Source organism: Medicago sativa, chromosome 4 (genome assembly GCF_051527215.1).
Source record: "Medicago sativa cultivar Bolivia chromosome 4, Bolivia_mono, whole genome shotgun sequence".
Taxonomy (NCBI): Eukaryota; Viridiplantae; Streptophyta; class Magnoliopsida; order Fabales; family Fabaceae; genus Medicago; species Medicago sativa.
In genome coordinates, this window is record NC_140752.1 from 90,067,274 (window position 1) to 90,095,164 (window position 27,891).

The following is a 27,891-nucleotide window of genomic DNA, read 5'->3' on the forward strand; positions in this document are numbered from 1 at the left end:
TGTGTGTTAGATAAGGGTTAGACCTTTTCGGTATTTAATTTTTCAAGAATAATGATGGAACACAATCAAGAACAGAAATGATGCTCCCTAATAAAAGCAATAACACGTTAGGTATACGTCATTAAACACATTTAACGTTAGCCATCTCCTCTCACTATCACTATAAATCCAAAAAAAAGGAATAAAGGACACCCATACACTACAGTAGAATTTATTTAAGACTCAAAGCTAACACTTCCATTCACATTCACAATCACATACCACAATGCATCAACTTGAAGTACTCATTATCTTCCTCCCATTCCTCCTAGGTTTAACCTTAACATTCAACTATTTCATCACACTCACTACATGGATTGTCAACACATGTCTCCGATCCGACAAACACCTCATGAAAACCTACGGTTCATGGGCTCTAATCACCGGAGCAACCGACGGCATCGGAAAAGCCCTAGCCTACCAACTAGCACAAAAAAATCTCAACCTCATTCTTGTAAGCAGAAACTCAAAGAAACTTGAAACAGTTAAAAACGAAATCATGACAAAACATCCTCACATTCACATCAAAACCATCACCATCGACTTTTCCGGAGACTTCGCTGACGGTCTCCGGGAAATAGAAGTTTTGGCTAGAGATTTGGATCTTGGTATATTGATCAACAACGTTGGGATAACTTATCCTAAGGCTATGTTTTTTCATGAGGTGAAGGAGAAAATGTGGACGAAGATTGTGAGTGTGAATATTGAAAGTACAACTAGAATAACGAAAGCTGTTTTGGGTGGTATGATAGTAAGGAAAAAGGGTGCAATAGTAAATATTGGGTCTGGTGCTGCGGTGGTTGTGCCTTCACATCCTCTCTTCACAATCTATGCTGCAACTAAAGCGTAAGCTATAACTTTCATCAACCCTAGTATAATTCAACTCTTTTGGTACTATATTGTCTTTTTCTGAGACACTGTCTTCTTTTTTTTTTTTTTGAAGAATTGGTAATTTTGTCTCTTACATTTTCTTTTCCTTTTATCATTGTTATTATTTTATTTCACTCTTTTTATTTTTTTTTTTCTAGAATTTATTCCACTCTTATATTTATATTTGGACACAAATATGTTTCATATACTAATTTAACACTATTTTTTTCTCTATTTCTCTTTCTCTCGTATCACCGGTATATCACATGCATAGTTCTATTTCATTATTACCACACTTGCCACACCTCTTAAATGTGTATCTCCCATCTCTCAACCCAACTGTTATTCATGCATATCAAGTTTACCGACGCCAAATAAATGTGTGCCTTTTTTTCATTGTAAATGTATTTTGAATTTTAAAATAATTTAATAACAAGCGGTAATATATTATTATCACCATTATTTATTTTTTTAGGGGTATTATTATTATCTATGAAAGGTAACAATATACTAACACAAACTTTTAGAAACTACTCCCTCCGTCCCGGAATAACTGACCCATTTTCTAAAAAAAAGTGTCCCAAAATAACTGACTCATTTCAATTTTCAATACAACTTTCATCATTCCCAATACAATATATTCCACTTTCCCCTTTATTTATACACTTTTCTTAATCTGTGTGAAAAACCAAAATAGGTCAATTAAATTGGGACGGCGGGAGTACTACATATGTCTCAAAATATAAAATCTTGTTGAGTTTTTTCTTTATCCTATTTTACGATCTCTTTGAATTTTCAATTATATTAAATATCACATCACATAATAACAAAGGGTTGAAGGTACATATAAACTTCAATGAGTAATTCATGATGTACCGACTACTACTGAGTTTACCAACCATAACTCAGGTGATTGTCTGAAAGAACAGTGCAGTAGGTGAATGAACATTTATGATGTACCGTTCGAGGTAACACGAGAAATGATATTTGAACAATTATTTTTTAATAAGTCGTGGGACAATCAAAATATACTACTTCCTCCGTCCCGGAATAACTGACCCATTTTCTAAAAATAAGTGTCCCAAAATAACTGACTCATTTCAATTTTCAATACAACTTTCATCATTCCCAATACAATATAACACTAAATAATACTACTACTTTTATCATTTCCAATACAATATATTCCACTTTCCCCTTTATTTATACATTTTTCTTAATATGTGTGAAAAACAAAATTGTGTCAATTAAATTGGGACGGAGGTAGTAATGAATATAGGTATTGATACAAAAACCAAAGCAATAGAAAAAGAAAGTAAAAATACAATGTAAATATGAAAGAAAAATTTGTCATAAAATAGTTGTTCAAATATCATTTATTTACTATTAAAAGAAAACTAAATCCTCATTTAAAAAGTAGAATAGAAGTTAGAAATAAAAAAAAAAATATAACTATTAAAAAGAAAAATGTATACACATTATTCAAACGAGTATAAGAAAATTTTGTGTCTATGAATTTTGAATACAAAAATATAACTTGTTAAATATAGATTTTCAAACAAAACCATCTCTATATATTTTCTTTTAAACCACAATTTTTTCCAAAAAAAAAAAGGAAGAGTAAGAGAAATTGTAACTTGCAAGGCGTTGTTTTCTCTCATATATTCTTAATCCAAATCAAAATGTAAAATGAATTTATACAGATACGTGTGCATTTCCTTACTATTATTTCCATGTTTTTACGCAATTACTACTTCCATTTTTATAGACAGATACTTGTATATTTCCTTATTATTATTTCCATTTTTTTACGCAATTATTATTTCCATTCAAAAACTGTTTTTTACTAGCACCGATTATTAAATAAGGTGGGAAGGTGACATTAAAAATGGGAAAAAGGACAATGAAATTGGCAGGGAGAGCAGCTGTATATACTTGATGTGTAGGGGTGGAAATAAGCTAGGTCGAGCTAGGCTTTGCAAGACCTGAGTCTTGGCTGCCAACTTTTTTGAAGGCCTAAGTCTGGCCTGCAGCCTGTCATAGGCTTATTTTTTAGGCCTGAGTCTGGCTTACTGAAAGCCTGATATGATCTGTTAGCCTGTTTAAAAGCATATTTCATATGAATATCTTTTAATAAGCAATGTGATCTAAGTTTAAATAGACTAGCAAACTAATATATCAATTAGATTAAACTCTCTTTTAATAATCAAGATGAGTTTTTAGGGAATTTGATTATATATTGTATCATATTTCAATTCTAGTTTATAATAATAAATTGAAATATGAAAGGAATATGCTAGGCCGAGCTAGGCTTTGCAAGGCCTAAGCCTGGCCTGCGGCCTGTCATAGGCTTATTTTTTAGGTCTGAGTCTGTCCTACTGAAAGCCTGATATGACCTGTTAGCCTCTTTAAAAGCCTATTTCATATGAATATCTTTTAATAAGCAATGTGATCTAAGTTTAAATAGACTAGCAAACTAATATATCAATTAGATTAAACTCTCTTTTAATAATCAAGATTTCTTCTTTCTTCTTTTCTTCTTCAAAAGATAATCAAGATGAGTTTTTAGGGAATTTGATTATATATTGTATGTGTTTGGCAACACGTTTGAAGCAGCCAAACCTCCATTTTCTTTTTCAAACGTGGTTTTCAGAATTTTTTTCTTGTTTGGGTGAATGAAAAGTGCTTTTAGAAAACGTACGTTTGGGTTCACAACGCCGGTAGACATAAAGCTGAAATTCCTAGCTTCCACGTTAAAGCCAAATCGCGTTTGGGTTTTCATTTTCGGTGATTGGAATACTTTACCAAATTACCCATAACTTTCTTCTTCACTCCAACCTTGTGTTTTATCTTTGAAACTCAACCACACAGATCTGAAACTCAGCCACACAGATCTGAATTTCCTTCTGCAAGTTGAAGGTCATTTCACAAGGAATCTTTCAGCTTATTTGATAAGGATGGTAGAAAGAATTGAATGAAATTATTGAGAAAAGTGTGTAGAAACATTGAAGAAGTTGTAGAAAAGTGTGGTAGTTTTTTCTTTTTTGATTGGTTGTAGTGTTTTTTTGTTGAAAAAAGAAAATCATTTTTTTAAGTTGGGTTGGGTTGCACTGATTTTTGTTATAAATGTGATTTTTTTTTATCACCGCACCAAAAATACAGCTTGGGTAAATATAAGAAATTTTATGTTTAGGGGTGTTTGGTCATTTTACATTCAATATCAATTTTGATTCAAACTATCCAAACAATATCATCAAATAAGAATCACTTTTAAACAAGTGTATCCAAACATAAATCAATTCACCTCAAACTCACTTTTAACCAAAATCAATTATCTCAAACTCAATTCTATCAAAATCAATTCTCGCCACCGCCATACCAAACACACACATTGTATTATATTTCAATTCTAGTTTATAATAATAAATTGAAATATGAAGAAAAAAAATAATGTATACTAATAAGCTTAAATTACTTAAAAAGTTAACAAATTTTCATTTTAATTCAAAGTATAAAATATAATATAATAATAAATAATATTATTCATATTTACTTAAATAGGCCGGCCTAATAGGCCTAAGAGGTTTTTTGAATGGCTTGTGGCCTGACCTTTTAAGCTAAATAGGCTTCTAAAAAAGTCTAGGCCTTCTCTGTTTAAGAAAAAAACCTGCTCTGACCTGACCTGTCGTAGGCTAGGCCGTAGGCCCTTGTAGGCCGGCCTGGCCTATTCCCATCCCTATTGATGTGATAGTGGCAATGTGGCATGCATCATGTTTTATATTACATTTTAGCACCGGTACGGTACATATCTGAAGGAGTAAAGAAGAGGTTATTTTTTGAGGTGGAGGTTATTACTCACTCCACAAATCTTAGTTCAACAACTAAGATTGCTCAAATTGATAGGAAGAACACTCTAACAGGAATTCCGATCTTGATTTCTCAATTTATTTATGTGTAAATTTTTAATAATTCTTGTTATTGTCTATCAAATAAAAAGTTATTAAGTTCAAACTTATGTTTTCAGCTATTTTATATGGTTCTATCTTTTTTCTTCATTTTTTACTAATTAATTTTTTTTAGAGGATACTAATTAATTTTATTTTTTTTTTGAAATAATTAATTTTATTATTATTCTTTCTTTTTTCCTTCCACTAATCTATTTTATTTTCATTCGCTTACCAAAAACTATAAGCTATATAAGGAAAAGAAGAAAGACTTGTTAATTTGAGCACAAGCTGTTGAGCACACTATTTAAAACATCCACACACTAAAATACATTTTCTTTAATTATTTAAAAAAAATATTATTTTATTATGTTCTCTCTCCATCTTTTTTCAATAATGTATGTACTATGTATGACTAAAGCTAGTCAGATGAGTTTTTTTTTAATATATTTCAGTCAAATGTTAATTTATTTAAATAAATATGATATGAAATAGTATCATATTTTTAAAACACACCATTTCCGCTATCATTGGCTAGTATTTTACTATTCGTTTTTGTATTTTAATTTTTAACATGGCAAAAAATGTTACTTAACGAAACAAATGTCATGCAGATATGTAGATCAGTTTTCAAGATCTTTATACATGGAGTACAAACAGTATGGAATCCACGTGCAATGTCAGGTATATATTGTTTTTAAGTTTAATATGATGTATTGAAAATTTAAAACAAAAACAAAAACAAAAACAAACAAAAAATAGCAATACAATTATATACTAGTACGAATTATGGCCATGTAGATATGTAATGATATTTTTGTAGAAAATCATATAACAAAGTGATACCATGTTAACCTATGATTAGATGACTTTATAAAAGAAAATGGTCACAAGAACAAATGAATGGTGCTACTGCTAATTAGTCACATAAACATGGGAATTTTTTTTTTTATAGTAATAAAGAATTGGTTCTACTTTTTATTCATGTTTATTATTTTTTGTGTTCCTAAACATTAGTGATAAGACTAGCTCTAAATATATGGGATGACACTAATATTTAATTTTTTTTTTAAAGAAAGTTGAGTTGTTATATAATTTTAATTTTATTGTGTGATTGGAATAACCTTTTTTCAAGCTAATTCATTTTACAAATAAAAAATAATAGTTTTAACTACTTTTAATTATGCATTCAAAGTGAACCAAACATTTAATTCCTCTTTAGCATTAAAAAAAACAACTCTTTTCTTACACGACAAGAATTTCGACAAATTCATTAGAAGAACATTTCCTCCCCTTCCCTACAGGGGCGGACCTGGACTCCCAATATCAGTGTGGCAAAAAAAATTCCCGTAAGAACCAAGTGGATGTTGTTACTCACCTCTAAGTAGCAGATTAATTAAGAATATAATTTGAAATATAAGATTCTAGCAACTTGTTATGTGAATCATGGAATACTTACTAGGTAGAATCCTAGTCCATGAAATTAAAAATATATATACATTTATCCCAAGTGATGACATCAATTTGATATCTTCATCTCAAAGAAAAATCATTCAGACTTTAAAGGAAGTGTGCAAGTGCTTGTGAGGATGTGAAAGAAGAAGAAAACGTGGGCTAGCTGATAGGAATAAAAAAAAGAAAACTGATGAGCTGGGCTGTTGGGGTGCAGTGATATAAAAAAAAAATATTGGGCCTGAGCTGGTGTGGCTATTGCCACACCCTGCCCTGCTCAGGTCCGCCCCTGCTTCCCTAACAGATCTTAAGGAACAACCGAGGTGGAGGTTATGTTTGACTACTGTAAAATACATCCAAACGTATAAATCAGAGACCAAATGCAATATATTTATGCATCGAGCCACACTAGTATTATTATTTTCATGCATTTAAATTGAACCAACATGCATGTGTGTTGCGGCTCTCATTTTTTGATTGAATTAGCATGGTCAATTTCTCATTCGTATTCTTGCTAAATATATTAGTGTTGATAATATTGCATGAAATGAAGGTACCACTATATGTTGCAACAAACATGGTATCAAGGGTAGCATCAATTGGAAGAGATTCTTTATTCATGCCAACACCTGAAGGCTATGCAAGAGCCTCTATTCGTAAAATTGGGTATGAAACAAGGTGCACACCTTATTGGGCACACTCAATTCAGTGGGCATTTGCACGCTTAATCCCTGACCCACTTCTTGATTATTGGCGCATGTCCATTGGTTTGCGACGTAGGAGTAGTCACAAGAACAAGGAGTAGAGTCTAGAGAGTTAATTAGGACGCTTATCACTGTTTATATGAATGAGTTTGAATTTAACTTGTATGGATTGGTTCCTATCAATAAAAGAAAAGATAATGTTGTTAATTGCGAAGAGGGTGAATGTGATAATGAAGCAGGAAATTGTGGACATTTGTTGGTCGATAATGAGTTTGGAATTTTTTTATGAAATGAAACGGGAAAAGGTTTGTTTGTGTTAGTGGGTTGGTGGAATGAAGCGGGAGTATATTTTTTGATAATCAAGCGTTGTTAATTATAACATCAACAACCAAGTTACGCTACATGCATCACACCTTAATGTTCTATATAAACTATGTTTGAATCAAACCTGCTAGCCTCTGAATCTTTTCTAATAGTTTTTTTTTTTTTATAGTTTTCTTAAAAACAAAATTATCTATTTTGATTTGATTTTCTTCTATTTTATCTACTTTTCGTACTATCGCATCTAAATATCTTTTCTCTACATGCTCAAACCACCTAAATCTATTTTTTACCATATTTTCTACTCGTTTAATTTTACCACGCATTCAACACAACATCATCATCTCTGCTACACTTACTTATTCTCTTATTAGTTTTTAACTGCTCAACACTCTGTACCATACAACATCGTCAGTCTGACTGTTGTCTGATAGGTGGTTAATGTGATGATGATAATAATAATAATAATAATAATAATAATAATAATAATAATAATAATAATAATAATAATAATAATGACCTTTTCAAAAATAATAATAAAATAATGATGATTTGGATATTGGGTGGTGTAAAATTGGTTGTCATGTAATTTGTAACTCTAAAGAAGTTTAATTTGTCATCCTCCAAAAAAATATAATTTAGAGTGGTAATAATTGTATCCTCGCTAATTAAACTTAATGTAGAATTAGTGGATGTGCATTGTCAATGTAAAACAATTTTATATTATTTTTTTTTTGAGGAAAAAACAATTTTATATGAGTAATGATATTTTGACATCCATTTGATGACAACTTTGTTGACAACCTTGTTTTTCTCACTTCTTATTGGTCAAAAACAATGGAGAGAGAAAAATGAAGAGAGAGGATAACAACATCATGTGAGTATGAGAGAGAAAGTTGTCAAAAAGTTGTCAAAAAGTGGCTGTCAAAATATCATTTCCCATTTTATATTGACATCTAATAAGAACTCGCTAGTTTACCACAACAAAATTGTTGTTCCCAAACTATCGATTAAATCATTAGATGCATGCAGTATGCCTAAAGTTATCCTTAAAGTCATTCGCAATCACAAAGTGGCAAATATGCACAATCAATATCCACTACCCAACGTCAACTTCATCAAACAAATCAAGTATACATGCTTCATTTGAAAGATAAGAAAAAAACAAAATCTAAATCCATTCAAATATATCCAGAAAAATGTAAAAAGAAATTTAACAAGAATAACAAAAACAAAGGTAATTAGAATTCTACAGAACCAACATTTCTGATGAAATGTGTGTTCGGTGTCCGATATCGGTGTTTGGTGTCCGATCCGGTGTCTATATCATTGCTCATATGTTAGAACCGACGATGAGCGGGTGGTGGTTTCTTGCGAAACACAACTTCAGTATCCAATCCAAAACCATCAACTTTACGAACATGAACCAAAACCGAATTCTTGAAAAGTTCAACAAGAGGCTCAACACTGTAAAGATCATTAGCGGAATATTTATCAGCACGACGAGATAACGCCACGTGTAACACACAAACACCATTAGGTTTCAACGTGCGTTCAATCTCAGCGACAAATTTGTGAGGATAAAGCGCATGATCAAAGACGTTGGAGAATTCAAAATCGAACGTGTCGTTATCAAACGGTTGGTTATGGAAATCACCTTCCACAACCAACGGTGGATGTGGAACAAGGTCCATTCCGATGGAATCAACAACGTTGATTCGTCGTAGAGCTTCGACTTCTTGTCCAACCCGTGCACCAATGCATAATGCTTTGGATGTTTCTTGGAGGAGATTCTTGCTCTTGAGTTCGGAGAAGAATTTGGCGAAAACCGGGATCTTGCGGTTCCAGTCGCGGGTTGTCCATATTTCTCGTAGTTTTGGGTTGAGAGTTTTGTTGAGTTGACGTTGGATGTAGGCTTCATAGGATTTGTAACCGGGTCGTATTGTTAGGTCTTTTTTTGATGTTGTTGTTGTTGTTGTTGTCATGGTGTTGATGGGTTGTGTTGGAGAGAATAGATGGAGGAAGAGAAATGGGAGGGAGAGAAAGAGAGAGATTAGGAAACAACGAAGAATGAATGGTTTTGTTAATGTGATTTTCATGTCCTATATCTTTTGTGTTATGGCATCAAATAATGAACATTGCGTTATACTTGGAATGTGGTTTGTGTAATATTTTGGTTTTTGTGTGAGGTTGAGATGGTTTTTTGGGGGGCCATGAAAATTCTGGAGAGAGATGATTAAAGAAAAAGAGAGAAGAAAAATGTAATGGGAAAGATGGAAAAGGATAATGGATACGTAGTTTATAACGTGAAAATATGGCATAAGATGGAGGAATGCGTGGTGTGTAGTGCGCATGCAGTGTAAATGTGAATCAAGGTGGCATTGTTTCATTCTGTTTTTGTTACTTGTTAGTAACTTTAAGCATCCCTTTAATTTATCTATAATGGTGTCATTATCCATCAATGGCATATAACATGTTATATGGATTCCCCTAAAGTGGGGAGGAGGCAAAAGAAAATTAAATAATTTGGTAACGTACTAAATGGGTCCGATCTTTAGCCAACAAAGTTAATTATGTGACAAATATGCTTGATATACATAGCCATGATTGTAGGAAGTAATAAAGAGAAGTAGAGAACAAGTCAAATTGGATTAATTAGTGGAATCAATTACTATTATGGATTATACCTTTTTTGGTGCATTAAAATTAAAGAAATCATATCGTAAAAATAATAATAAGATATGAGCCGTCCCACGTAAATAAAATATGGAAAGCTTGTGTTAATAAAGGGTTTGACGACAATATAAAATTTCAATTGCAATAGTTTTGTGAAGCACTTTGGCTGCTTTGAAAATTTATCCGAAATAGTGTACCAAAAAACATAAATCATTTTAACTTTGGATTACGTTTGGATTCTGAATAGAGATATATATTTGTATTTTATATGGAACGTTATTCCGTTGTCGTGTAGAAAGGGTAAATTGAACAAGAATCACAATTGATCACGTGAGGTTAAGCTTGAATGAACGTAAATTGCGTTGGTGATGTGAAGTTGCAGAACAAAAGAACCAATAAAATGTAAACTGCAATTTTTGCATATAGGTTCACCAATCACCATATTCATGTATTGCATTGCATCGTTACATATGCAATCATATTGGTCCCCGGGTACCCTGCACCCATTGCAATGGCATTTCAATACACCCAATCTTCAATCGGCACTCCTTCCAACTTATCTCAAAATGTGAACAATATTAGCTACAATTTATATCTGTTAATTTTTTTTGTCCATCTTGGTGTTAACCTTTTATGTTATTGAGATCACAAGGTTCTAAAATGTCGTGAATTTAAATGTTGTATAAGTTTAATCATATAAAATTTAAAAGTATTTCTTCATAAAGCTAGGTTAAAAGCGTACATAAATGTTTTACGGAGTACTTTTTTTATAAGAAAATATTTTATACTTTCAAGTATACTCATTTCTACACATTTCTATATAAAAAAAAATTAGGACCGCTAAAAATGAGACTCTACGTGGTTGTCCATTTCAATGGTAGTGTTGTGTTATGACTCAAAAATTGAAGATTTGGAAAAGTGAAGAAACGTGACACGATTTGGCAACCGTGTCACGATTTCTGAGGGCCGAATGCATGTTTGTCTTGGAGGGAAAACGTGACACGATTTTGGGAAAACGTGACACGATTTTCGGCTTGCTGGGCAAGTTTTCAGGATAAGGTTGGTCGTACCTTGGGTCGTACGTATCAACCGTGTCACGATTTGGACAAACGTGACACGATTTTGACAGATCTGAAACACGTTATAAGCATTCTTTGACCCATTTTGTTGGGTAAGCTTGGTGAATCTCATGGAAACCAAAGGAGGGAACTTTTAGGGTTTTAAATACTAAAGGTTGAGGGTCTTTGGGTGAGGTTCAAAGCTTCAAGATGTGAATCTTGGAGAACCAAAAGAGGGGGCTCTTGGGAAAAGGGTTGGTGCCTTTTGGGGAAGATTCATGGGGTTGGGAAACACATGAGTGAAGAGTCTTTTGTAAGCAACATGGGTGAGTCTTGTGAAACCAAAAGAGAAGATCCTTAGTGAAATCAAAGGCTAAGGGTTGGTTCTCTTTTGGGGGTTAGATTCTAGTGTTGGGAAACAATTGTAAACACCTTGGGTGAGTGAAAATTCATGAGTGTCTTGTTCATTGGTGAGATTGGGAAAATGGGTAGAAATTAGGGTTGTTCTTTGTGAGCTTGTTGAAGCTAATTTCTTGTAACCCATTTGTATCTCTTTGTAAGAACTCATTGATAGTGGATTGGAGAGATCAATCTCTCCCCCAGAGTAGGTCAAGTTGGACCGAACTGGGTGAACATTTCTTGGTGTTGTTATCTTTTCTTTACTCTCTTTATCTTGTTTATTCCTTGGTTGGATTGTGGTTTTGTTATGCACTTGGTTTATAGACTAGGTCTATATTGTTGTTGTTGCTTGTGGTTAATTTTGGTTATTGGTGGTTGCCATTGATACTTGCTCCACACATCATAGTTTGTATTGGTGTGAAATTTGAGTTCGGAATTCACAACAATTGGCGCCCACCGTGGGGCAAGGGGAGAAGTTTGTCAAGTGTGCACCATGGGTACCAAAGGTTACATCTTGGAGATGGAAGCAAGCATGGTTCAATGGAAGTGTATGGAAGCATTGAAGGTTGAGGTTTCGAAGCCGGTCATCCTAGCACAATCGAAGAAGGAAAAGTATGAAGAGAGGAGGTCATGATGGTGATGTCATGGCGGTGATGTGTGTGTTCCCAATTATCAAGTTCGGCCTGGAGAGGCGGTGTGAAGAATACTCGCAATCAACCTTTGAGGTGGAGTGGCAAGGTGGAAGCATAGTGTGAGTACGCATTTGAAAGTTGAGGTAGAGAAAGCTCAACTTGAGGTGGAGTTGATGACACCGGGAATGGTACGACTATGGAGGCCTTGGGTGCTATGCTCTAGTTGTGAGCATGTGAATTCTTCAAGAGGACGGAAGGCATTCCGGGGGTTGAAGAATGTTTGGCATGGCTTGTGGAATTACCGGAAAAGGCCAATGGTAATTGGAGGCAAGTGAATCTTCGGGAGGACGGGTTTGATCACTCCGGGGGCCGAAGAGGTTATGGTGTAGGCTTGTGGAACTACCTAAAAATCCTAGTGTAGTTGGATGCAAGGAACTTCAAGAGGGCGGAAGGCATTCCGAGGTTTGAAGAGGTAAAGGTGAAATCTTGTGGAACTACAAAGTGTAGTTGGATGCAAGGTGAAGAATCAGACTTGGAAGCTTGTGGAACTATCAAGGATGGTTGGATGCAAGTGGAGGTCGGTGTGTGGATCAAGGTTCAAGCGGGGATTTGGACTTGATTGGTGTTGTGTCTTGAGGAATAGTTCAAGGCATGGTTAAGGAGAATGGTGGTCGATGGTTAAAGTGGCATCATCATCATTTTAGAGTCAAGGTGGAGAATGTTGTGTTATGACTCAAAAATTGAAGATTTGGAAAAGTGAAGAAACGTGACACGATTTGGCAACCGTGTCACGATTTCTGAGGGCCGAATGCATGTTTGTCTTGGAGGGAAAACGTGACACGATTTTGGGAAAACGTGACACGATTTTCGGCTTGCTGGGCAAGTTTTCAGGATAAGGTTGGTCGTACCTTGGGTCGTACGTATCAACCGTGTCACGATTTGGACAAACGTGACACGATTTTGACAGATCTGAAACACGTTATAAGCATTCTTTGACCCATTTTGTTGGGTAAGCTTGGTGAATCTCATGGAAACCAAAGGAGGGAACTTTTAGGGTTTTAGATACTAAAGGTTGAGGGTCTTTGGGTGAGGTTCAAAGCTTCAAGATGTGAATCTTGGAGAACCAAAAGAGGGGGCTCTTGGGAAAAGGGTTGGTGCCTTTTGGGGAAGATTCATGGGGTTGGGAAACACATGAGTGAAGAGTCTTTTGTAAGCAACATGGGTGAGTCTTGTGAAACCAAAAGAGAAGATCCTTAGTGAAATCAAAGGCTAAGGGTTGGTTCTCTTTTGGGGGTTAGATTCTAGTGTTGGGAAACAATTGTAAACACCTTGGGTGAGTGAAAATTCATGAGTGTCTTGTTCATTGGTGAGATTGGGAAAATGGGTAGAAATTAGGGTTGTTCTTTGTGAGCTTGTTGAAGCTAATTTCTTGTAACCCATTTGTATCTCTTTGTAAGAACTCATTGATAGTGGATTGGAGAGATCAATCTCTCCCCCAGAGTAGGTCAAGTTGGACCGAACTGGGTGAACATTTCTTGGTGTTGTTATCTTTTCTTTACTCTCTTTATCTTGTTTATTCCTTGGTTGGATTGTGGTTTTGTTATGCACTTGGTTTATAGACTAGGTCTATATTGTTGTTGTTGCTTGTGGTTAATTTTGGTTATTGGTGGTTGCCATTGATACTTGCTCCACACATCATAGTTTGTATTGGTGTGAAATTTGAGTTCGGAATTCACAACAGGTAGTAATGCCACCACTGTATCTATATTATATAAATTTGTGACCTTCCTCAAGTCTATATATGGAAGTATTTTTCTCATCATATTTTCATGACATGTGGCACTCTCAATAAACAAATTTTCTTATCATATTCTTATGACACGTGGCACTCTGAACAAACAAAGCATCCTTATGCATTTGGCTTTCAATACTCTTCCATATTAATATTTGTAACCATATATATCATTTTTTTTAATACATATATATCATGTATATATTTTTTTGGCCAATTCATGATTCTTTTTAGCCAATTCACATTTTTTTGAATTTATGAATTAATGAAATGAACTAACTTTTATTTTTATTTTCATGATGATAATATAATAATAATAATAATAATAATAATAATAATAATAATAATAATAATAATAATAATAATAATAATAATAATAATGTGAGACAATTTTATTATAATATATTTTATAATTGATATTAAAGAATGAAATTTTAACGAGATTATTTTATATAATATCATATTTCAATTGCATGTGTATTTGAATATGAAGAAAAAATTGCATATATTCTTTAATCTATTAAAAAGATTATCAAATTTATAATTTATCGAAAAGTATAAAATCTAAAAAACTAATAGTAATAAAACAAATATTATTTCATTAAACTGTTCTTTTTTTTTTAAGAAATATCATTAAGCTGTTCACCCTACAAAAAAAAATCATTAAGTTGTTCAATTTTAATTTTAGGATAGGAAAAAAAAAGCGGAATTGAAGCTGATTGTATTAGTCAAAGAAAATCATAAACATATCGAAACCATTATTTCAATTGATTTGTATTTAACAAACTTTTTTTTTTTTGGACAGAAAAAAAACAACTTAATGAGCTCATTTTATTAAACAAGAAAAAATATAAAGATTTACCTCATTTTTTTTTTTATGTTTTTGTTAATATTTTATAACATATATCGAGCCATATTATTAAACAAAAAAAAAACATTTTTTCTTTTGCTCATAATAATTCTCCATCTTTGGACCTTGCCATTAAAACTTATTTAAGGCTGATTTAAGACTGATTCTCCATCTTTTGCCAGATTGGTGTTTTGGGAGCAAAACTATTTAAGACCTAACCGATAAAACCGATAAATTATTAAACAAATTAAATGCCATTCAACTAATAGTCCTATTTTTGTTCTTTTTCTAATGCAGGTCATTTAACAAAAAAAATATTCCTTAAAAAAAATTATATTTTGCTTAATAGGTAAGACATGAGCTTGAATTTGATTGGTCGAGATAAATGTGGTTGTTTTACGTAATTGTCCTCTAAAATCTATTATAAATTAGACCCATTGGCCAACACTTTCTTCACACCACAACTCCTGTTTTGCAGTTGTCTTTCATATTCCTTTCTTTTTCTTTCGGTAATTTTCGTAATTTTTTATTCATAATTTTATTCTTAATTTTCAGGTATTTTTCTTCCCTTTTATTTCGTTAATTCACATCAAAACTCCAATCAGCTTTCTTTCTATTTCGTTGGATTTTTTATATTTCGTTATATTTTTTTATTGTTTCTTCTTTGTATCTCTTCACAACTAAATTACACCAAAAAATTTGTTCACCGTCAAAGAATAAGGATGTTAAATGTTGGTATCGTGAGAATTTGTTGATTTGTATTTCTATTTGGATCAAGATGTGTGTTGTTTCTATTTAGCTTTGTAGTGAATTTGACACGTTCAATTTTTTGATTTTATTTTAGGTATGGAAAGAGAGTTTAAAAAGGCGGAGGAGAGCAACTGATTCGTTTTATAGAAGGCTAGAGAATTGATGAATAAGGATTGATGGACTTGAAAAGTTGTTCCGATCAAGATTCATTCTACCCTACATGCATATACCACTATTAAATTTTTTAGATTCAACTACAGAAGGAGCACAATACTTTATGGGAAGACCAAGGATACATTTTTTCACTAAGAGTCATAATTGTACATTCTTTTACAAGGATGATCATATATTTTTTTAATACATTTTTTCAGCCGTAAACATATATTATGTTATTATTTATTCAATTTTTTTTATATATATTATGTTATTATTAATGCTAAGTTCCACATTGTAATGGTCTTTCTATATGTTATTTATTATTTATTCAAAAAAAATTATATATATTATGCTATTATTAATGCTAAGTTCCACATTGTAATGGTCTTTCTATGTTTGTTTTAGTGTTGTATTATATCTGTTTGGAGGGTAGTATTTGAATGTGTGAATTTTTCTATCACTTTTCATTTAGTCAATTTATCCTACATGTTATTCTCATTTGATTTTATATATTTTAATTTATATATTTTAATGTTGATGTTAAAGAAGAGATTAAAAAGATTATGTTGATGTTAAAAAAGAGATTAAAAAGATTACGAGATTGCTGATTTTTTTTTTTTGGTGTTTTTAATCGCAACTCTTTGACAAGAAGTTCCAAGACTGGAAAACCATTAACATGATTTGGCAGTCTAGATCCTACATTTTTGTCAATATTCCCAATTTGTAAATTGAATAAGTGGTATGTAGAAAATAAATTAATTGATCAATATTTTTTTTATAGAAATAGAATAGAGTAGTGAACGTTGATATACATTTACCTTTTGTGATTAGATGACAAAATATAGAGCTAAAAATTAGTTAAAAAATTGTGGTGTGGTAAAGGGTATTTGTGGTGCGTTTTAAATCAGTTTTGAGGTATAAATCATCCGGTCCAAAAATAAAATGATATGCGTTTAGGTTTATATTGAAAAAAACAAACTGATCCAATATAATGGTTTACATGAATATGTTTTTTGATATCCAAATTGAAAAAATGTAATTAAAATTATATTCTTTTTATAAAAGAAAATTTCTAATTTAATTTTAACTATAATATGACTATTCCTTCAAAAAAAAAAAACTAATGTGACTATTTTCTATCAATGCACTTAATGAATATTGATTTCATAATATCACTTTAAATTAATTTCTCTTTAATTCTCTTTTGGTAAAAAAATATGTAACTTTACTTAAACCATCCACAACAGAGCACCATAAATTAGGTGCTTACATTTATTTCATATGTCCACATCACTCATTTTACGGTAATACTTAATAAGCATCATTTTTCTCCAACCCAGCACCTCAAAATAAATTATTAAACAGGTCCCACAAATAATTTTATATCAATACATTTTAACAACATTTATTTATTTTATTAAGATTTATTAAATGAGACTCATCAAAAATGAAGAGAGAGAGGGTGTTTCCATAGCCACAATTTTCCATAGCCACCCATATATTATTCTCCACAATGGGGGTGCTTATTTAATGTGGTGCTAAATAGGTGAAGCACCCATCATTGTGGATGGTCTTAGATGTGATTAAAGAAGAATGATTTCATAAAATCCATTTAGAGTAATTTTTTTTGCCAATAACTATAATAATTTGAAAATTATTAAATAATCACAGCTCTAATTGTCTTCTTTCTATTTCGTTAGTTTTTCAATTGTCTCCTCTTCGTACATTTTTACAATTAAATGATATCAAATGTCGATTTTGTTTATGATATAAAAACAACTTCTTCATTTTCAAACAAAAATAAATTAAAAATTTCATCAATTTATCGAAAATATTTATACAAAGTCCTATTCTCTTTTGTCTCTATCAGTCGCTAATGATTTTTTTTAGAAGAAGCCAAAACAAAATTAACATAAATAGTTATCATCCTAATACAAGGTGTGGTTGGAGTCGTAACCTACAAAAGTCATACACATATACCACGAAGCCAAATCGGTTGAACAAAAAAAAGCTAAATGGACATTCCAAAATAAACTAAGACCATCCACAACAGAGCACCCTAAATTGGGTGCTTACATTAAATTCGTATGTCCACATCACTCATTTTACCATAATACTTAATAAGCACCAATTTTCTCCAACCCAGCACCTTAAAAGAAATTATTAAATAGGTCTCACAAATAATTTTATATCATTACATTTCAACAAAATTTATTTATTTCATTAAGATTTATTAAATGGGACCCATGAAAAATGAAGAGAGAGAGGGTGCTTTCATAGCCACCCTTCTCCATAGGCACCCATGTATTATACTCCACAATGGGGGTGCCTATTTAATGTGGTGCTAAATAGGTGAAACACCCACCATTTGTGGATGGTCTAAGAGATTTTTCCCCAAGTATGCTAATCAAATAATAAATTACAAGACATGGCTTTGAGCTATAATACTAATATTGGGAAGCATCTTTCAACCAATCATTATTTTGTTAAAGTTTCGAATATTTTCACTCGGTCGTATATGATCATTTTCATAGAAATAAACAGTTAATTAGTCCCTAAACTATCACTCTTTCAATAACTTAATCTCTAAACTATTAAAATCAACTAAAAGATCATTAAATTGAATTTTTTACATGGTCCACTGGTGAGAAACTTCGCAGAGTCTTCGCCTTAGACTCTGCAATTTCTCAGGAGAGTCTTTGCCTTAAAATGCATCTATAACTATGCATTGATTTTTTTTTTTATCCTTTCCTTTTTGGACTTAGATATAACTTAAGTAAAGTATTGATTATTTAAACCATTTGGTTTGGAAGAAAAAGATGTAACACATGTATGTTTTTTTTTTTTGTCAGCAGACAAAATGAAAAGTATCACTTGAAATTAACAAACACAATTGTGCGGTTGAAGTTCAAATTACCTGAGTGAAAGTGTCCAATCTAACAATATAACGACATTGTCAATCGAGTTAGATCTTACAAACATGACAGTATTTTTTTAATATGGCAAAATGAAATATATTAAACCAAGAGAAGATTCCAACTTGGGCAAGAAATGCAAGGCTAAGACTCAAAAGAATATCAAGTTATATTACAAACCAAACACCGGCAATAAAAAGCAACAAAACAATACATATGAACCAAAACAAACACTAGCTAGAAAACAAAGTTCAAACACCCGCCGGCAATGAAAATCAAAAGCTAAGTGTTTAGCTTTCAACCACTAAAGATAACACACATTTTTGTTATAAATGCTTTGTTTATTTTTAATAGATATGTAGATGTTCTCATTTTCATTTTCAATAAATCTAAACCCATTTATTAAATTTAATGGTGTTTTTATATGGTCCATCAGTGAGAGACTTAATAGAGTCTTCATCTTATAATCCACCTATAACTATGCATCACTTTTTTTTTTTTGGTTATTTTCTTTTTTGACTTAGAGACAACTACAACAAAACATTGATTTTTTAAACAAGTTGTTTTAGAAGAAAAAAACATGTAACACGTGTATTTATTTTGTCAATAGATGAAGTGACAAGTACCATTAAGACACATAAAATGGAAATATCCAACGTGGATGGTCGTAGGAGTCAAGAATGAATATGTTTAAAAAATTTGAGACAATTTTTAAGAAAATGATATAAAAAAAATCTTACAAAATTATTATATTAGACAGGACAATTTTTCATATCGCGACATGAATGCATGAAAAAAAATTGTACAAATTTTTCTAAATAATATGTATCAAATAATTAAAATTAGAGTTATAAATACATAAATCATAAAGTTATGAACCTTTTTCAATATTTTTTTTCTTTTTTCCCTAAAAAAACATTTTTTTCTTTTTTAAAAAATTCACATTAATAAAAAAAAATATTTAGAATGGCAAACTAATTTCGTATTTGTTTTCCACCCGTTGTTTACTCTCTCTATTAATAATATAATTATTGTAATTTATTGATTTAATTGATTATAATTAAATTCACAATTATATGTTTAAATTTAAATATTAAATACTGAAAACAGAACACAAATTTATGATGGAGATTTGGTGTTAACTTTGTCTGCATTCAATAGAAAGTAGCTTCAAATAGTTATAGTCGCAGTGATTTTTGGATGTCAAACTATTAGATTAGTTTGAATCTTAATTCGGTTCCACCACCGATCTTTCATATTCCATTTATTTTTCAGGTATTTTTTTATTCTTAATTTTTTATCAGTAGCTATCTATAATAGACTAATAAAATCAACTTATACTTAATTGTTGCAGTTCTGGTGATTCTGTTAATAAAGTCAACACAGGTATGGTGGAGGAACTTAAGGAAATGGTTGACGTGTTTAATAAATATGCAAATAAATTTCATCAGGTGCGGGATCATGTGGAACAGGGCGGAACACCAAACTTTTCGGTTAGATTGCTTGGAAGACATAAACGGGACGCGAGGATGCACAATCTACTGACATGTGACGAAGTTGTTGCTCTAATTATTGGTGATTCAAATGATATGGAGAATGGCAGAGATGTTGATGCTAGAAATGCAGCCGAGGAGTATAAGAGGTTGTATGAAACTGAGCCTTATTTCATACCTTTACAGTATCCTCTGTTGTTTCCTCGCGAGGAGGATGGTTTTAGTACAAATATTCCAATTAGATCTGTTGACCATGGAAATAAGAAGCGGACACGGATAATAGTTACCATACACGAATGCATTGCATATAGAATGCAAGACAGGGTCGTTGAGTATGGCAACGTTGTTAACTCGAGGAGATTGTTGCAAAATTTGATGTTGATTGCTATACTATGATTGAATCGCAACGGTTGTGGTACATTAGAAAAAAAAAATCAAAACACCATAAGGTGCGGCATTCTGAATGGTTTGCACGAGGCAATGGATTGGGGTGAAACTGATGCGTCTAACGTTGGATGAAAGATAGTGTGACCGCCGTCCTTTACGGGTGGCAGGCGTTACATGTTTAATAATTGTCAGGATGCAATGGCAATTTGTACGAAATATGGATATCCCGATTTGTTTGTAACAATCACGTGCAATTCAAACTGGCGAGAAATTCAAGATTTTCTTAAAGAATGAAACTTAAAGGCATCTCATAGACCTGATATTGTTTGTCGAGTGTTCAAAATGAAGTTGGATAAATTGATGGGAGATTTTAAGAAGGAAGAATTGTTTGGCAAAGTTGACGTAGATATATATTGTAATATTATGACACCGTCTTTGTCTGCATAATAAATTTATGCAGGTATACATTGTAATACTATGCGGTATACATTGTTGATGTTTATTTATTTTTTAAATAAATTATTACACCATTTTCGTCTTAAAATAAATTATGACATCATTTTTGTCTTCGTAATAAACAGGTCATAGTCACGTTATTTTCGAGTGCGAACTATTGTGTTGATATTGCCAACTGTACTAACAGTTATTGTTTTGTTGGCAGGCATGTACACAGTCGAGTTTCAAAAAAGAGGTCTTCCGCATGCTCATATCTTGGTGTGGTTGAGTTCAGGGAACAAACTGAAGACGGGTGCTGACATTGATAAGATCATATCATCCGAGCTGCCTGACAATACACTTTATCCAAGACTTTATGATGTTGTTTCTTCTTATATGATGCACGGGCCATGTGGTGGTGCACGTCCCTTCTCGCCTTGCATGGACAGGGGCAGATGTACGAAATATTATCCGAAGGATTTTAAAGGAACTACGATGATAGACGACGAGGGTTATCCGAGGTACAAACGTCGCGATTTTGGGATACATGTTGACAAGCAGGGGGTCCAATTGGATAATCGCTATGTCGTTCCATACAATCCACATCTTCTCATTAGATACAGAGGTCATGTAAATGTGGAATATTGTAACAAATCCAACTCCATCAAGTACCTTTTCAAATACGTTAACAAAGGCCCTGATATGGCATTGATGCAGTTGTCTGTTGACGGTGATAATCGTGATAAGTCCAAGCCGGTTGATGAAATAAAGCAGTATTACGATTGTCGTTATGTTTCACCTTGTGAGGCTGTTTAGAGGATATTTGCTTTTGATATACACCATAAATGGCCTCCTGTTCTCAAACTAACGTTTCACTTGCATAATGAACAATCGGTACTATATGATGGTGATCAAGACATCGAGGATGTGGTGATGTATAACGAGAAAGCGTCTACCATGTTTCTCGCGTGGTTTGAAGCAAATCGTCGGTATGTAGGCGTGCGATCTAACGTGTGCTGAATTTCCAACAAGATTTACTTATGAGAAGAAAGACAAACAGAGGCAGCCACATAAACTAGGATATCAAATTGGAAGGCTTCATTACATGCCGCCTGGTATAGGGGAGTTGTACTACACGAGGATACTATTGACTGTTCAGAAGGGTTGCATGGGATATAGATGCATAAAAACAACTAATGGCCATACCTATGACACGTTCCAGGAAGCATGGTCTGCTTTGGGATTACTTGACGACGACAGAGAGTTTATAGATGGTATCACGGAAAATGGTGAGTTAGGATCAGGCCATCAATTGCGTTGGTTGTTTGTGCATCTCTTAACCACTAGCACAATGACGAGCCCTGATATAGTATGGGCTGCGACATGACAATTACTGTCCAATGGTATCTTATTTGAACTTAGGAAGCATCTGAATATTCCGGGTAATGTCTATTGTACTTATTACGAAATCTATGCACCATTTTTGTTTTCTTTACGATCTAATTTTTGCATTTTTTTCTCTAGCTAAAAAGGCACAGTTTAGAAAAATGTTTAACACAGTCGTGCTCAAAGTATTTTATGCCTATCTCAATAAATATATTTATCTATTTAAGTAGTGATAATAAACAAATACAATATTCTTTCAAAAAAAAATAAACAAATACACTATTAAATATTTTTTTATTTCATGACAACGGGTTTATACAGCAATATATAGAATAGAATGAAAGGATTTAAATACGAGTGTATGCACGTAGGAAAATAATAACTTAAGTAAAACAAAAATAAATTCAAGGCTACCTAACAAAGTAGACACACCAGAGAGCTTTTCACTATTTTTTTTAGACGACAAATATTATTCTTCGTTGAGAGTGCATAGGAAACGCCAAGCACTCGCAGAAATGAACAGAGGATGAATACAAGAACCAACAAAGGCAACACGCCTGCACCAAAAAAATCATGAGGCCAAGGTGTAAACTAGGTTGCCTTAATCAAAGACCAAACCCAGCAAAGTACCACGACAAACTGTGGTGCTACCTACACGAGAGTACCCCTGTCTAACAATCTAATGCCCACAAAGATCCTCTAAAAAATCGCAGCTGCACTACAACAAGCCAAAATACCTGCAACTAAAAAACAAAAAAGCCAAGCGGACGCAGCAACAATTATGCACACACAGAAGCCTCCCAGCCAGCGGCTACATCACGTAGTAGCAGCGCAAAATTGACACCAACACACCCATAGATAATGCAAACATCATAAGGTTAATGCAGGACCTACTGCCAACGCCACAAAACTATCATATATAGCTTTTCCACTATGTATATCTTGGTTAATTTGATCACATTTTCTGTTCTTTAATTGATTATTTTTTCATGTTATCTAGATTAGCGAGCTATCATGACATCATTTTGTAGCAGTTCCTATATCTATTTATTTTCGCGTTAAATAAATAATGGCTTGGGAAATCCTTTACAAATAAGCTTATTTTTTTAGTTTGAGTTAAGCTGGAGAAGCTTTTTTCGATTAAGAATTGAGTCGTGACTTTAATATCATTTTTTTCTGTTGCATTGCATATATTCTCTTACTATCATTTTTCTTCAGGTGTTAATATTAATTTCGTGACTTTACATTTAATATGAAAATCTGCATATCGGTGACGATGACATGAATAACCTGTGTTTGATTGAAATTGAAATGCTACTTCAGGAAAACAGACGGTCGCTTACTGACTTCAAATTTATGCCCATGCCAAACGCAGCAGACATGCCAACTTTCACAAACAAGATTATCGTTGATGAGCTAAATTACAACAAAGTTGATCTGGAAAAGACACACACTGATCTGTTATTGATGCTGACTGATGAACAAAGATGTGTGCATGACAAGATCATGGTTCTGACGACGGTGGTTTCTTTTTCTTATATGGTTACGGTGGTACTGGAAAAACCTTTATATGGAAAACATTATCGGCTGCTGTTAGATCGAAGGGGTTAATTGTATTGAATGCTTACGATGGAAAAGGATAGTCCTAGAGCAGATCTGGTGCGTGCTACAAAGTTGATAATTTGGGATGAGGCTCCAATGATGCACCAATGGTGTTTTGAGGCAGTTGACCGATCATTGCGTGATATCATGTCCAAGAACGATCCCCTAAATGAGGTTAGACTTTTGGTGGAATGACAATAGTTTTAGGTGGTGATTTCAGGCAGATATTGCATGTTGTCCGAAAAGGAACGAGGCAGAATATTGTTGATGCCACAATCAATTCATCAAAGATATGAGCTTATTGTAATGTGTTGAGGCTTACTGTTAATATGAGATTGGGTGCATCTTCGGTACCTGCGGAGCAGGAAGAAATTGCTAATTTTGGCAAGTGGATACTCTCAATTGGAGACGACAACGACACTTCGGATGAGAATGGTGAAATGAAGGTAGAAATTCCTGAAGATTTGCTCATGTCGGACACAACAAATCCTTTGATGTCACTTATAGACTTTGTGTATCCCGATTTGAATGATAACCTTGGTGACCCGCTATTTTTCCAAGAAAGGGGAATACTCGCACCAACGCTTGATTCAGTTGAGCATGTTAACGAATATATGATGTCACTGATTCCAGGTGAAGAGAAAGAGTATTTAAGCTCTGATTCTGTTTGTCGATCGGGTGAAAATTCTGATGTCCAAAGCGAGTGGTTCACAACGGAGTTTCTTAATGGTATTAAGAGCTCTGGAATTCCAAATCACTGGTTGAAACTAAAGGTGGGATGTCCAGTTATGCTGATGAGAAACATCGATCAGGCCAATGGACTGTGTAATGGTACGAGGCTGACAGTTACACATCTAGGGAAGAGCACGATAGCTGCTACCGTAATTACAGGAAAAAGGGTAGGTACCAGGGTATTCATTCCCGGGATGAATCTTATTCCGAGTGATCCAGGACTACCCTTCAAATTCAGGCACAAACAAAATTTCCATTGACACTTTGTTTTGCAATGACAGTAAATAAAAATCAGGGTTAATCTTTATCTCGAGTGAGAGTTTATCTTCCTAAGCCCGTGTTCACGCATGTACAACTCTATGTCGCTGTCTCTCGAGTTAGTTCTAGAAAAGGTTTGAAGCTGCTCATCTTTGGATGAAAAGGAGACCACAAATGTTGTGTATCGCGAAGTTTTTCAAAAAGTATGATCATTGATTATGTTTTAGAATTGATGTTGCTATAACTTAGGAAACTAAAGTTGCGTATTGTTTGGAAGTCGTTTTTTTTTTAATTTCTTTGTAAGGCAGACTGGTCATTACAGGACATGCAATTTCTATATAAGCAGATCCTCCTGCTATTGACTTTTAGTTGATGCACTTTTCAGGTATAACAATACGCGGAACTTTTTCTTTTACATCGTTGTTACCCTAAAATACAATATTTACATTAGACCATTTGTTTTGTAAAAAATAAAAACAAATAACAATTGGCGTTTCTGTAGCCCAAACTATATTTATACACACCCGTAAAAAATTTAACGTTTGCATTCACAGACTAGGTGTATACATCTGACACTGACTATTATATAAAAAAAATACAAATATTTTAGTTTTAATGATTAATAAAATACATTATGTCAACAAATAATAATATACAGTACGTCGGCGTATTTTTGCAAAAATATTGCATATGCTAAGTTTAACAATGAATACATCTTATACTACAAATAATTAGTATAAGTATAAATCCAAATACTTTAATCGTTATGTGCAATGTTTAGATATTTCAAAATATATACAAAATTAACAAAATTAAGATGATATTTTTTTCCATATCAAATTTAAATTATAACCACATTTATAACTTTAAGATAACATAATATAAAATCTATACATTTGATCAAATTTTTTTTATTTCCCCGTGCTTGGCACGGGTCACTATACTAGTTTGTATATATATGCGAAGGAGAGTCTTCAAATACAAGATAAGTAGGATTCTTCAGCAATTTATACCCATCGACCAAAAAATTTTAAAAAAAATATACCCTTCTTAAGAGCATCCACAATGGTAGTAAACTATCTTTAAATGAGTCATACATATACATGTCATTTATTTATAATTTTTAAATAAAAGTACATTTTAAAGACTCAATGTCTCAAATGGTACTAAACTAAAAAAAAAGTCTTTAAATAGATCCACTAACATGTACTTTAAAATGTGCATTTAGAAAATAAACAAAAACAAATTGAAAAGAAAAAGAATCACGCGAAGATGGTGCACACTACTTTTTTATACTTTATTTTATATTTTAATATTGGGACTTTTTACTTGTTGAAAAGAGAGTCTTTATATAGTTGCTGGTAACTAATAGATACCTCTCCTTTTCTTCCTCCAATGGGGGTCCTTAATAGGTAGGGGTTCTTGTAAAATAAAGGACTCCCCGTAAGTGGCGTAGCCAGGACCCGAACTCAGGGGTGCAAAATATTTAACGTTCGCTAATAAATATTATTAGTGTTAATGCGTATAAATTACCAACAGTAATTTTTATGAAACTAATATAACAAATATTATATAAATTCTTTTTTTTTTAATGACATCAACAAGATATCAATCTTATATGCATATTTATTTAAGGGTATAAATGAAAGTGAAAAATCCACTATAAAACCATGTATTCCCTTTATATATAGTATAGATATAATATAATTTTTGGTGCGTAAAATTTAGGATGAGAGGATGATGTCTTAGTCTAAGGTAGGAAAGATCTTTGATCTCAAAAAATACGTATTTACATTTACTTCGCTACAATGGTATTAGCGGGCTCGAATTTGGAACCTTTAAATTCAAGGACTATGTTTTTAGCACTAGATCAAACCTTAAATTTTAAATTTTAAAAATCAATATGTAGCATATAGTATTGTAATTAATGGTGTGTCTATATATAGACACACACCTGCACACTACTGATTAGTGGCTTAATATTAAAGGTTTGTCTAACACTAGTATGGACACCCGTGCCAAGCACGGGCTAGAATTTCGTCATACTTAAGGGAGATGATATTGTGATGTATCAAATGTCATTTAAAACTTAACATTGGATAAAAAGAGTGCACATTGAACAACAAATAAGTGACAAAATACATACTTAAGTCTTAAAATTTCGAATAAAGATGTGATATTTCTCTCACTTGTGTGGTTGGTCTTTCTCAAATATGTCAATCCACACCAGTGTTTGCTCCCCATAAGGGCCAACAGCTGTATGATGTCCCGGTTTAATATTGTAGGAGAGAAGGAGTGGTTCTTGGTGATGAATCACGAACACGAAGACTCTGACACTTAATGAAGAGATGTTAATGTGTCAAGTGAGTTAAAATTACAGTTTAAGAAAGAGTAGATGTTGAACAACCCAACGTAGTCTCCCATGAAAATCCAAACATTATGAAAATCCAAACATTAGACACAATTAAAAATCCAATTTTATGTGTCTAACTTTTTTCTAAATTAATCATACAAAAATATCTAACTCCTTCAATAAACTCATAAAATTACCGGCAACTCACTCAATCTCTGAATTTAAAGTTTCCTTTTTATTAGACATATATATTTCTTGATCTCAAGTTTCTTTTTCATCATATTTATTTTTCTAGTTTTCATTTTATTTTCTCATGAAAGAAAAGAACATAAACCCCCTATATTAAATTAGAATCAAATCGCTACTTTGACCATGTTGTGCCTTCGTTTGACGTTATTTGACTATGTCACATAATCACAGACACGGAGACCCGCACACTTGAGGGAGAGATGTTAATGTATCAAATTTGAGTTAAATTTCTACGATGGATGGAACAATAGATGTTGAATAACTTATAAGTAAGATGATCATATACATAGACCTAAAGAATTTAAATGAAAATGTGGTGTCAATGTGAAATTTGACCAAATATGTGTTATGTTGAGTCGACACAATACGTGCTTATTAGACATTTGAAATTGATGTTGAATTTGTTTAATGAGTTTAATATTTTGGTATCATAGTTAC

At 32.7% G+C, this 27,891-nt stretch overlaps 2 protein-coding genes and 1 pseudogene across 2 annotated transcripts; 2 read left to right on the forward strand and 1 right to left on the reverse strand.

Moving 5' to 3' along the window:
• The first annotated feature begins 164 nt into the window (after positions 1 to 164).
• LOC146933554 (very-long-chain 3-oxoacyl-CoA reductase-like protein At1g24470) lies at positions 165 to 7,328 on the forward strand. The gene is made up of 3 exons (XM_085705347.1): positions 165 to 885; positions 5,468 to 5,537; positions 6,859 to 7,328. The coding sequence occupies exons 1-3, from the start codon at positions 266 to 268 to the stop codon at positions 7,108 to 7,110; spliced, it is 942 nt and encodes a 313-aa protein (XP_085561473.1). The 5' UTR covers positions 165 to 265; the 3' UTR covers positions 7,111 to 7,328.
• Positions 7,329 to 8,397: 1,069 nt separating this feature from the next.
• Positions 8,398 to 9,777, reverse strand: LOC146933555 (S-adenosyl-L-methionine-dependent methyltransferases superfamily protein). The gene has a single exon (XM_085705364.1). It carries the CDS (start codon positions 9,427 to 9,429, stop codon positions 8,671 to 8,673), a length of 759 nt encoding a protein of 252 aa, XP_085561490.1. The 5' UTR covers positions 9,430 to 9,777; the 3' UTR covers positions 8,398 to 8,670.
• Positions 9,778 to 11,956: 2,179 nt separating this feature from the next.
• Positions 11,957 to 25,060, forward strand: LOC146933556 (uncharacterized; annotated as a pseudogene).
• The last annotated feature ends 2,831 nt before the right edge of the window (positions 25,061 to 27,891 follow it).

What these genes read in the sequence shown, in the direction of transcription:
- LOC146933555 (XM_085705364.1), bottom strand. Translation starts at nt 9,429, where the DNA reads ATGAAAATCACATTAACAAAACCATTCATTCTTCGTTGTTTCCTAATC.
- LOC146933554 (XM_085705347.1), top strand. Translation starts at nt 266, where the DNA reads ATGCATCAACTTGAAGTACTCATTATCTTCCTCCCATTCCTCCTAGGT. An exon ending in ATCTATGCTGCAACTAAAGC is followed by an intron (nt 886 to 5,467) that starts GTAAGCTATAAC and finishes AATGTCATGCAG; the next exon opens with ATATGTAGATCAGTTTTCAA. An exon ending in GAATCCACGTGCAATGTCAG is followed by an intron (nt 5,538 to 6,858) that starts GTATATATTGTT and finishes CATGAAATGAAG; the next exon opens with GTACCACTATATGTTGCAAC.